We start from the raw sequence: 12,539 nt of genomic DNA, 5'->3' as shown, positions 1-12,539 counted from the left end.
TTAGGATTAGCTCCAATCTGGTCGTGTGGACTGAGTGCCCATTGGTAGTTGAGGTGCACCGGGTTTACTCCTGGAGCACATCTTCCAGTTTAGCTTCACCCAAAGCCCTTTAGTGGTGTGAACCAAAGCACAGAAATCAGGACAAAACATTACGCTACTTCCAAAATACATCCTGATAGGAATGAAGGTGATAATACCTGTACTTGGTCAGGTTCATTTGCAGGACAATACCGAGTGCTGTGTGAGCTGAGCATGTTTAAGCTTAGTGCAAGTAATTGGTAACTAGTGAGTGTGTCCATCATATCCCGGTGTTAAGAAGGAGAAACTTAGAGAAGGAGGGCAGGTTTCCTAGAACTGCCAAAATGTCAGTGCTGATATTTTCATGAAGCTGAATATGGATGTTTTTTGCAAGCACCTTCAAACCTTCTAGTGGTTCTGCTTGAGCTTCCGTAGGTGAAGTGGCACCGTTTCCTCCTCTTCCTTGTGGCTGTGATTGAATGATCAGGATGACTTTATTTTTGGCAGTAGAGGCTCGAAGCTGTTGCACGGTGCAGATTTCACCTTGCTTTAAAGCACGTGGGAGCTTGTGAAGTAGGGGCCTGTAAAGCTCTTCTCATGAGGGATTATTGGAGGGAGGTTGTACAGGAGCCAGGACAAATCCAATATGTTGTGTACGCAGGTCAGATTGATGTAGGTTCTGACTCGGGCTCAGTTTGTGCTGAGTGGCATCAGTGGTGCTGGGAACATGTTCCCTGTTCTCGACCTCACTGAAGTATGCCAACCCTTAAAGAACTGGACCGGGTTTGCACAAAATCAGCCAGGCAAATATATCTGACAGGTGCAGCATCAAGGACAGACCTAAAATAGCTTTTGGAGAGCTTTGACACAAGCTCTGCTACTTGCATATAAATGAGGGAGAAAACATAAAAAAAAATAGATATATGAAACATAAAGCCCAAGCATGTTCTGAAATGTTTTCCCTTGGCTTATCAAATCACTGTCATCCAGTGCATGAAAACTGGCCAAGCTGATCCCATAATGACCTTTTAAAAAGCTGGAGGATTACCATGTTTTATATGGCAATGTTGGTCCTCAGCATTTGAGATAATTTAAACCTCACTTGCCTTGCAAAAACCTGTCCAGTTAACTGATTCAGCAGTGTTGCTGAGAGGTGCAAGGTGTTAAATCCAAATGGAGAGGACAAAACCAGCAAACAATAGGGGAAAGTGAGGTTTGAATGCTTGGAGATCCACAGACTGGAAGGTACCCACGAGAAAATAGTCTTAGTCTGCTGAAAGGGTTAGGAATCGCTTCTTTCTGGGGAATTTTGGTGGGATGGACTGAAGGTGTAAATGGTTTTTTGTTTGGGTGTTTATAAAATCCAGATGTTCCATGGGTGGATTTTAATCTGACACTTCTGGTTTGGGAAGGGTTGGCTTGGCCGTGCAGCAGTGGTTGGTATGGAGGAGGTTCATCACAGAGAGATGTTGCAGCCTTGATAACGGATTTGGGACTGGGGAAGCCTGGTGTTGAGTATGGAGGTAACGTAGGTGCTGTAGATGGCATTCTGTTACCAAAGGTGGGGTGTCTTGGGGGAAACTTCCCATTCCCTCCAGAAGGTCATTTATAGAATCATAACATCCCAGACTGGTTTGTGTTGGAAGAGACCTTAAAGCTCCTCCAGTTCCAACCCCTGCCACGGGCAGGGACACCTTCCACTAGAGCAGGTTGCTCCAAGCCCCTGTGTCCAACTGGCCTTGAACACTGCCAGGGATGGGGCAGCCACAGCTTCTCTGGGCACCCTGTGCCAGTGCCTCAGCACCCTCACAGGGAAGAACTTCTGCCTTATATCCAACCTAAATCTCCCTTGTTTCAGTTTGTACCCATCACACCTTGTCCCACCACTCCAGTCCCTGATGAAGAGTCCCTCCCCAGCATCCTTGTAGCCCCCTTCAGATACTGGAAGCTGCTCTGAGGTCTCCACGCAGCTTCTCTTCTCCAGGCTCAACAGCCCCAATGTTCTCAGCCTGGCTCCATACGGGAGCTGCTCCAGCCCCTGATCATCCTCGTGGCCTTCTCTGGACTTGCACCAACAGCTCCATGTCCTTCTTATGCTGAGGACACCAGATCTGCACACGGTGCTGCAAGTGGGGTCTCAAGAGAGCAGAGTAGAGGGACAGGATTGCCTCCTTCGACCTGCTGGTCACTTGTGTCTGTAGGGGCAGATCTACAGATGAGGTGGAGAGATTGCAGTCTTTACCGTCATGGCAGAGTGGTTTGGCCGTGTGTTTTTGAATGCACTCAGTAGTTGCACTGTAGAAGTCCCATTTTCCCGCCTTCTGTCCCATTTATCTGCAACACGAAGACTCTCTTAAACACCTGCTGGTACAGAGGTTTGATAGGAGTTGGTTAATAAACTTGAGCTGAGTTGAAAAAGATGTTTTAACCAAAACCTCAGCCAAGAACTGGGAATTTCTAACAGAAAACATCACTCTTGGCACAGCAAAAATGAAATAATTCCAAGCCTTTTTATTGCTTTCCTTTTTTCTCTTGGCACTTCTTGTAAAACAGAGCATCCAAGGAAGAGCTGTATCACAAGATTGGTATCCAGGGTGATGTATGGTGGAAAACAGTCAATATACAGTTAAGTAAATAGCTTCAGCCCTTAAGATGGAAAAGGAAGGCAAAGACTAGTAGTATTTCATCTATCACCAAAGCAGTGTTTGTATTGGATGCGTTGTTCTGCATAATATAAAAGCCATGAGAGCAGAGAAAAGGGCATTTTCAGAAGAGGTTAATGTTGTGCTCAGGGTCTGGAAGGTAATTATAGTAGTAGAGTTACTCATTCACTTTGTCAGTTTTCATCCCTTCTTGCTCATTCTGGGAAGAGAAGCTTCATATTTTCCATTCAGACTGTATTTCAGTGGTTTGTTCCAATCAGACTGGATGCTGGTTGAAAACAGAAACATGTGTGGACTATTTAATGCCTGCAGAGTAAAACCAACAAAGAGAACATGGAAATGGGGCTGGTTTGCAACACTGTTCTTTTCATGGATGTCCTTGTGTTTTGGGATTTCATTCATGATGTTGGAATGGGGCACTGACCACATGTTTTTGGGATCTATTGTTTTCTTCTGTGTGTGTGTAGAGTATTATTTGGAACATTCATCAAAACTGAATGTTGGTGTAAAGCTCTATTAGCCAATGCTGGTGTGGTCTCTCCTCCTGCAAAACACTTGCGTGTGTGGTGGTGATGGGAATGAATAAATGTTGTGGATGGGTGGTTTGGCTCTGCAGGGTCTGAGCGCCCTCGGGGAAGGAGTAAGGGTTTGTATGTGTGTTTAGTAGTAGCATCCCCAACCTTCTGTGTAGACTTTGCCATTTGATAACTACTTTGTCATTTAGGCTGAACCCATGAGAGAGTAAGATGTCAAGTTGCATCTCTCACATGTGAATGGAAAAGTTAATTCAACAATTGCCTGAAACATCCCAAATAACCAAAACCAAATAAATTAAAAACCCCAGCTCTATATCCAAAATGTTCCCTCATTCCACATGCCCAAAGAGCTGGAGAAATGCTGTCCCAGCCCTACTACATAAGATGGACCTACATAAGCGATCTCTCTGCCCAGAGCTGGGGACTAGGGTTGCATCTCCCACCTCCCCCAGGGGAAAACAGTTCCCAGATCTGCCCTTGGAAATGTCTAGTTAACTCCATCCAACCTCCACAGCTTGTAGATGGGATGTGGGACAAGATTGGAGCACTGGCCCTGAAATGGGACAGTATTAATGCTGACTTCTCTTTCTATCCACAGTGGGAGCGCCTCTGGTTCCTCATCCTCACCTCATCCTTCTTCCTGACCCTGGTTTGGTTTTACTTCTGGTGGGAAGTTCACAATGACTACAATGAAATCAACTGGTGAGTAGAGCTTCCCCATCGCAGAGAAGTGAGCCCTGAACAAATTTGGCTGCCATCATACTCCTCTAAGAGCTGTTTGACACTGCCTTGGATGCATTTGGGTCCTTCAGATGGAGTTGTTAATGACAGTGAGGGAAAGTGAGGTGGGAAGTGGCCACGAGGATGATCAAGGGCTGGAATACATATGTATTCATATGTAGACATATGAAGACAGGCTGAGAACATTGGAGCTCTTCAGCCTGGAGAAGAGAAGCTGTGTGGAGACCTCAGAGCAGCTTCCAGTGTCTGAAGGGGGCTACAAGGATGCTGGAGAGGGACTTTTCATCAGGGACTGGAGTGGTGGGACAAGGGGTGATGGGTTCAAACTGAGACAGAGGGAGTTCAGGTTAGATATAAGGCAGAAGCTCTTCCCTGTGAGGGTGCTGAGGCGCTGGCACAGGGTGCCCAGAGAAGCTGTGGCTGCCCCATCCCTGGCAGTGCTCAAGACCAGGTTGGACACAGGGGCTTGGAGCAACCTGCTCTAGTGAAAGGTGTCCCTGCCCGTGGCAGGGGTTGGAACTGGATGATCTTAAGGTCATTTCCAACCCAAACCATTCTATGAATCTATGAATCTATTGCTGTCTTCACTGATAGATGTAACGTGTCTCCACGTCTCCATTGTGTGCCTGTAGTCGAGTTTGGGGTAGTTGTGCTCCCTGGTGAACAGCACGAGAAAACAAAGATGGGGCTGGAATCATGTAGGAGCATTTCTGGTTGTGTTCAGTTTGTTTGTTTCTATGGTTGGCTGTTTTGGGAAGTGCCTGAGCAATTTGGCTGCAACTTTCTGCAGAATATAAATGACAAAAGCTCAGCCTGAAGCAGACATGGGTGTGGAAAACTTGGCAGCGTTGGAAGGAGCTGAAAACGAGCTTTCCAGAGGGATGTGCTGGGGAGTTTGGGTATTACTAGCTCCCCCCAGTGCTGGAAATTATCCTCCCTTTTCCTATCTCAGCAGCATCTTAAAACACTTTGACAGTACCTTGGGCTCTCTTCTAACCAAACTGCCTTGACATTATCCTCTTGTCAAAGGTAACATGTAAACTGTGGTTTATAATGCGGTGGGTAGTTGATCCCTAAAATACATCGCCTGCTTTAGATGCTGACTAAAGCATCTAAAGTGGGAGAGAGGGTGTTCACCAAGTTGGTGACCTGAGCTGGCTCCTTCCAGGAGGAGGGTTTTTCCTCTTCGCTCAGACCCACACTCTGAGAATTGAAACCATCACTACTGCTCTTAGTTATTTGTAATACTAGAATGAAAAAAAGCCTTCTTTTAAAGGGTATTTTGGAACTCCATTTTCTTCCAGTTTATACCTCCAGTGAAGAATGTGAATGCTTCTAGTCTGCTCCAGCACAAAGCCGTATCTGTCTTTGTCCAAAGTTGAGAAGGGGTTAAAAAAAGCCATGCAGGGATGTAGCAAAGCCCTGCGAATGCTGTGAATGGGCATTGCAGCTGAAGTGCTGCAAAGGTTTCAGTTCCAAAATATTCATGCAGGAATAGGAGGAGATGTGCAGGTCTGCTCTGGATGCAAGAGATATTTAGGCTTTAAAATCATAGAATCCCAGACTGGTTTGGGTTGAAGGGACCTTAAAGCTCATCCAGTTCCAACCCCCTGCCATGGGCAGGGACACCTTCTGCTAGAGCAGGTTGCTCCAAGCCCCTGTGTCCAACCTGGCCTTGAACACTGCTAGGGATGGTGCAGCCACAGCTTCTCTGGGCACCCTGTGCCAGCGCCTCAGCACCCTCACAGGGAAGAACTTCTGCCTTATCTTGGTTTGGTAGTTCTCCACTGGACCCTCTCCACATCATTCTTGAACTGGGAGGCCCAAACCAGGGCACTGTGGTGCCGGTGCCACCTCACCAGTGCTGAGCAGAAGGGAGAGCAACTTCCCTTGGTCTGCTGATGACCCAGTATGTGGTTTGGCTTATCCACAGTGAAGGTACCCTCTTGGCTCATTCAACCTCATGTCCTTCATAACCCCTTGTCTTTCTTGGCTGGGTTATTAGGACCCTGATGTAAAGCCTCGCTATTCTAGTTAAAACTACAATGTGCTGCAATACCTATTCTGTGTTCTTTTGGTTAAAATGGGATTTGAAACCTGGATTCATTAAGAAGTTCTTTGTTTCTTAACCCAGCTGTGCCAGAAGTGACTCTAGAGATAGCAGAAACCTCCAGATGAGCACAGCAATCGCTGTCTGTGGTTCAGGCAGCATGTTTTGGTGTCCAGCAGTGGATGCACCTATCTCTATAAAACCAATCTGACCTAATTAAATTGTGGCAGTGATAGGATTTGTCTACATAAAGATGGGGATTTGGCCTTCAAACTTGTAAAGACTTACGGGACTATTCTGAGATTGAAATGGGCTTTAGAAAGACAAGGAAAATTATAGCCTGACATGTATTGCTGCAGGCTTTAACCTTTTCCTGTGAGGTTGAACATGCAGTGAGGTTCTTGTAGCTCTGAAATTTAGATAAATATCTTTTTAACTCATTGCATCAAGCATTTCCCTTCTTGGTGTCTACATTTAATTGCATTATGCTTCAGCTATCCTGTGAGCAAGTGATGTACTGCAACAGACAGCTCAGCATTGGTTAATGGAGGATGTGGGAAATGCTGTAATTCATGAACCTGGCTGTGTTCCCTCTGGAGCAGGACTACAAATGCAAGTCTGTGTAGCACATATTTTGTTCCTTAGTCGTGGAGAAGGCTCATGTGCTTCAGAACTGCCATGGAAACAGCGTTTTCTACAGTCATTTGCACATCAAGTGAAGACCTGACACATCAGAGGGCCACTTGAAGGGACATCAGAGCAAAAACTTACATGCACTGAAGATGAGCTAAGGAAGCTCTTAATGGTAGCGTAAGCAAAGACTTCAGAGGAGTCCTCTTCTCTTTCTTTCCTCTTTTTTACTTACAGCATGTCTGAATCCCTCCAGATCCCTTTTGTTATAGCTCTTTGAGTCCCTAAGCAGAACCTGGATGATGGCCATGTTTGTTTGGACCCAAGGATTTGCTCTCCAGATGCTATGTGAGAGCTTTACTCCTGGACAGAATAGATGGAGCAGTTACCAGGCCAGAGTTTGTGTCTGATGGATGATGCTAGATTTGAGTGGTGAGGCAGATGCTGAATCTTCAATGTGCTTGCATATAGCATTTGGTCTGTTATAACCAAAGAAAAGCAATGAAAAACCTGGGTGATCACCTTGGCCTGTTCATTTGATGAGCTGATAAGTGGGGTTGAGGAAGGCCAGTGGGACCTGAGCCTCACATTTACTGTGAGGGTGGTAAGGCGCTGGCACAGGGTGCCCAGAGAAGCTGTGGCTGCCCCATCCCTGGCAGTGTTCAAGGCCAGGTTGGACACAGGGGCTTGGAGCAACCTGCTCTAGTGGAAGGTGTCCCTGCCCGTGGCAGGGGGTTGGAACTGGATGAGCTTTAAGGCCCCTTCCAACCCAAACCAGTCCTGCTGCATCATCCACCCTGTAACCATCTTGTCCTTGCTGTACCAGAGGATTTGCATGGAGATGAAGTTAACCCCAATCCAAGTCAACCTCTTTTTTTTTTTCCTTTCAAAACCCAGTGGTAAAAGTTTAATCCAGGTCAGGCTTGAACTCTTGGAAGTTGCAAGAAGGTTTCTTAGGTTTGTCTGCTTCTCTCCTGGAGTGGAGGGGCCTGAGTGTCCCTCTGCATTTCTTATCAGGGGAGGTAGTTGACAGAGTCTATCTTGTGTTTTGCTGTGGCTTTGCTGTAATGTGCTTTAACGTCTCTCTAATCCATCTCCAGAACAGCTTTACTGGGAAGCGTATTGCTATTTAAATGCAAATTTGACATTTGAGACCCAATGCTAGGCACAAGGGGCAGTGCTGCGTCACCTGGTGCTGCTGTTCATAAAGCTTTTGCTGCCCATTGGATTCAGAAAATGATGAGGAGAGGCAGGACGCTGAGCTGAATCTGCCTTCCTGAATACAGGATTGGGAAACCTGGTAACTGAGAGTGAGGAGGATAAATAGAGGAGAGAAAGGAAGAAAAACCACCTTCAGTAGGAGGATGAAGCCTATCTCTTTGCCTGTGGGTTGGAGAGGTGGTGAGGGAAGAGCACTGCAATCCCAAAATCCCCTAGCTGGCCCCATGTAGGTCCATTCCAAAAGCTAAGGTGGGAAGTGAATGTGGGTTTCTCTGTTCTTAGAGCAACAATATGACCACTAGGCTATAAGAAGAGCGTTTGGCTTCTATGATTTGAGCTTTGAGGTGGCAACTGTTCTACATGTGTGCAGGGAAACTGGGGAGTTCCCTGGTAAGGGATGGCCTCGAGGAACCAAAGAAGCTGTTTCGGAGGTACATGCTTTGAAGATATACCTGTAGGATGTCATCTATGCTTTGGTATTGCTTTAGCTCTGCTTCAGTCCTTGCTCTGACCCTTCTGCGCACCAGGACATGGCTGCTGCTTCTTGCCAAGGTTGGACTAGAAAGCCATCGAATGGCCCATCTCTTACTTAGAGCTTTAAGGTAAACACAAGGACCAGGAGAAGGGAACCCATGGAGCTGAAACACCTCCCAGACATCCTTCAGGCTGGGCAGACCAACCCTTTGGTCAGTTGAAGATGTGACCTCTCTACACATACCTGACAGGAGGATGCAGCCAGGAGGGGGCTGGTCTCTGATCCCAAGGAACAAGGGATGAGACAAGAGGAAACGGCCTCAAGCTGCCCCAGGGGAGGTTTAGATGGAGATGAGGAACAATTCCTTCCCCAAAGGGTGCTCAGGCATTGGAACAGGCTGCCCAGGGCAGGGCTGGAGTCACCAGCCCTGCGAGTGTTCACACACCATGTAGCCGAGGCCTCAGTGCCATGGGTTAGTGGTGGCCTTGGCAGTGCTGGGGAATGGTTGGACTTGATGATCTTAAAGGTCTTTTCCAACTTGATTGATTTTATGGTTCTATGAAAAAGATGCAGTTCCTCTAACCAACCCCATTTTGGGAAGTCCTGATCCCAATTCCTGGCCATCTCCACTCTTGCAGGATTGAATCTTCTCTACAACTCACTGGAATAAGAGACACCATCTCCCATAAGTCCAGGAGACCCAATTTCTTCCATCACTTTGTCCCTCCACAAAGAGTTTTCACCTGGAGGATACAGCATGGCTATGCACAGCAACATTAACTTTCCTCCCCTGCCCTTGCCACCATCTCTATATTGTATTTATTAGTCTATGAGCATGTGGGACAGTGTTGGATCTATTGTTTAGGCAAACACCATCACACATGGGAATACTTTTCCTCTTGTTTGTAGGGAATATTAGTTGGAAAACTCAAGCCCTGATCCTATATGGGGTTTTTGTTATTGTTTTACGGTTGCCTTTCCCTTTACCAACATAACCTTGTTGCTGTGTTTGACAGATTTGTCCAATTCCACTTTGCAGAGTTAATTTCCCATGAGGGATCAAAACACAAACCCTGGCTTTTATTTCAGAGCGACTTAAGTTTTTTACTGCCTCTCTCTCCTCTATAGAGTGGGAACAAAGAGACCCATTTTCTAAAGGTTTGTCTAATCCTAGTGAAGTTGTGGTGTTGAATCTCTTCATCTGTCCTTCACACTTCTCTTTCAGGTTTTTATATAACCGAATGGGATATTGGAGTGACTGGTCCATTCCAATACTTGTGACAACTGCTGCTGGCTTTACGTACGTTACAGTGTTATTGGTGAGTAGAAGGAAATGCCATTTCCTTGAGGTTTATGTGTTTGTTGTTAAAAGAGTATGAACTTCTCAGTCCAACTCTCCAACTTGAGCAATTTTCCTTTCAGAAGTGATTTCTTTTCCTCTCTCTTTGCCTTAAGTTGCCTAAAATCAATGGAAAGTGAAAAATACATACTTTGACCTCAGATGATCAAGAGCAAAGACAGAGACCCTGATACTGGTGGTGCAGTTGGTCTGAGGAGAAATACAGCTCTTGTTCCCCTTAGTATGGCCCAGTTTCCACTCTAGTGTGTTTGCCAGTCACAAGTGCAAGTTGTTTCCCCTCATTCCAGAGTGCTGGGACCTTCAAGGTGATGTCCATTCAGGTAGTGTGCTGATACCTAGCCCCATGTAGGCACTGACCTTCAAGGTGATGTCCATTCAGGTAGCATCCTGGTACCTAGCCCCATGTAGGTACTGCTTCCTGCGATGGCAGGAGCTGTGGACCCATGGACCAGGCTCTCAAATCCCTGCCTCTTGGAGGTCAAAGTCTTTTCCTCCACATCCTTGGTTTTGTAAAGGATCTGTTTGTGCAACTGAGCTAGGAGGCATCTCCTGAACTATCCTCATACCAGCACTGCTTTCTGCCCTTGCCTCTTTGGTTATCTTTATGGATGGTGATATGTTTCTTCATGCTCAAACCCTTAAAGGTTGTGATGTGCCTGTGTCTAACTCTTGATTTCTTCCTCCCAGATACTAGCACTATGTCACATAGCTGTGGGACAGCAAATGAACCTGCACTGGCTTCACAAGGTAAATGGGCTCTTCTCAGCCTGGAAGTGGGTGGGATCTCTGTAAAACTGGAATCTAAGGAGCATGTGGTATTCACCGTCATGGTCTTTTTGGGAAGAGCATATATTCTAGATGTCCATGGTGGTTGTGTCCTCATCTCAGAGCAAATTTCACAGTTGGGGCAGTCAAAACCTGGGGACAAGGACTTTGGTGAAGTGCTTTGGGTTCCCTGCTGACAGAGGTCAGCTTTTGGAGATGGAGACACGCTGAGTCATTAGATCAGCCTGACTTTAGTATCGGCTCAGTGTAGTTTTCCGTTATGAACCTCTCTGATGCTCCTTTCGGTGCTGAAGCCAGCCCTGGATGAGGGGCTGAGCAGATGTGAAGCTGTTCAGGATATGCTTGGAGGAGCTGAGTGGAAAAGCCTTGGGAGAAGATGTAGGTGTTAAAACTGGGGGTATGCAACGTTCAGGTTGTGGTTTGGTGGAACCCAAGGAGGTCCTGATTTGTATGTAAAGCAGTTTGAAAAACATTGCTGTGATGTGTCCCTGCCCATGGCACGGGGTTGGAATCTTCAGGTCCTTTCCAACCCAAACCATTCTATGATGCAGATCTGGCATTAGGAGCACAGAAGGGGAGAGGAAGGGTATGTAACAAGCTGCAGAGAGAGACAGTGCCAAAGAAAACGGCTTGGCAGGATTCAATTGTAACTGGCAATCTGCTATAAGAGGTAATTAAGGGACCAGTCCTGAATGTGCTGATTACACAGTTCCTCCTGAAACTGCTTGTTCTGCACGTGACAAGGTCTTGCAGGATCAGAGCCTGAACAGATGTACCACCCCTATCTGGTACACAGGGACAGGGAGAGCACAGATATCCCCACCCTCTCTGTTCTTTTGCCTAGAAACAATAGAAGTTATGCTTCCTCAGGAGAAGGGGATGCAATGAAAAGAGGGAGGGGGGACTGTCTGGAGAAGAAATTGCTGGTTCTTGAGCCTCACATATGTTTCTTTGTTGGGAGAAATGGTATTTTTCAGGCACGCTCCAGGTGGCGGGTGGGTTTGGATGAGTAAGTCCCAAAGAGTAATGTGTTGGTGGAGATCAGTTAGTTCTTGCCTGCAGAAACCCACCCTTCCTTCTCTTCTTCCAAATAAGTTCACTTTCATCACAGCTCAGAGCTGTCGCTCTGTCTCTCTCTTCCCTTCCCCACACCTCCCTCTGCTTTCTAAGGAGGTTGAGATGAGAAACTGGAATAAGTTAATATTCTTTCCTGCAACCGTGCTGAATTACCTTCAAATATAGAATAAAGCCTGTGGGAAAGGCTGGTATGTGCAAAGCACACAATTCCTTCCAGTTTTCTCCTGTAGTCCTGCAAAAAAGGAGCTGAGGATTGTAAGCCAAGTTGGAGAAGCATGAGCAAAAATAAGAAGCAATAAATAGGAGCTGATGGGAGGAGGAAATGACGGAATGGAGATACGCGTCTGTCCTAACACCTCTGTGCCTCACAGGGCAATGACATCAAGGGGAATTAGGCTGTACTGAAGAAATCTAGTTGACAAAGTCTGCTGTTGCTCTTGAATTTGGAGTTCAGCTTTAAGGGGGTATAAAATAGATGAAAAATAGATTCAATCCAGGTTGTGTGCTGGTGCTTATGCTCTTACATCACTGTGGCCTCCTCTGGACTTGCTCCAACTGCTCTGCGTCCCTCTTGTGTTGGAGTCCCCAGAGCTGAATGCAGGTGGGGTCTCACAAGAGTGGAGTAGAGGGGAAGAATAGGACTGGAAGGTGGTTTGAATTCAGCCTCTTGGCTTGGGGATCCTTTTTGACCCAGTGCAGCTGATCTCTTGGCCCCTTCTGCTGCCCCATGTGTTTTGTTCATGTTCCCCAGAAGCTGGAGGCTCAGGGTAAACCACTGGTGCTCTGTGGGCACCTCTTGTGCTGTTGGCAGGTCTGTCTGTGGGCATTTAGGAGAGGAACAGTAGGTGAGAACTGATGCTAAACTAGAAAGAGAATTCCTGTCCTTATGTACAAAAGTGATTTCTGTAGCTACTGAGAATGTGGGGTTTTTATTTGCTTGTCAAAGGTATTAAGCCAATCTGAAATTGATGTAGACATGTGC

At 46.5% G+C, this 12,539-nt stretch overlaps 1 protein-coding gene across 3 annotated transcripts in view; it reads left to right on the top strand.

The window, feature by feature from the left end:
• GDPD5 (glycerophosphodiester phosphodiesterase domain containing 5) overlaps positions 1–12,539 on the top strand; it is a 174,652-nt gene that overhangs the window by 122,854 nt on the left and 39,259 nt on the right. For all 3 annotated transcript variants that reach the window (XM_030476775.1, XM_030476772.1, XM_030476773.1), the window contains exons 3-5: positions 3,816–3,919; positions 9,560–9,653; positions 10,382–10,441. In XM_030476775.1, the coding sequence (XP_030332635.1) occupies positions 3,816–3,919; positions 9,560–9,653; positions 10,382–10,441 (258 nt within the window). The remainder of the gene's footprint in view (positions 1–3,815; positions 3,920–9,559; positions 9,654–10,381; positions 10,442–12,539) is intronic.

This window comes from Strigops habroptila, chromosome 2, assembly GCF_004027225.2.
Source record: "Strigops habroptila isolate Jane chromosome 2, bStrHab1.2.pri, whole genome shotgun sequence".
Taxonomy (NCBI): domain Eukaryota; kingdom Metazoa; phylum Chordata; class Aves; order Psittaciformes; family Psittacidae; genus Strigops; species Strigops habroptila.
Note: the sequence above shows the minus strand (reverse complement) of the source record. Positions and strands in the feature narration are given on the sequence as shown.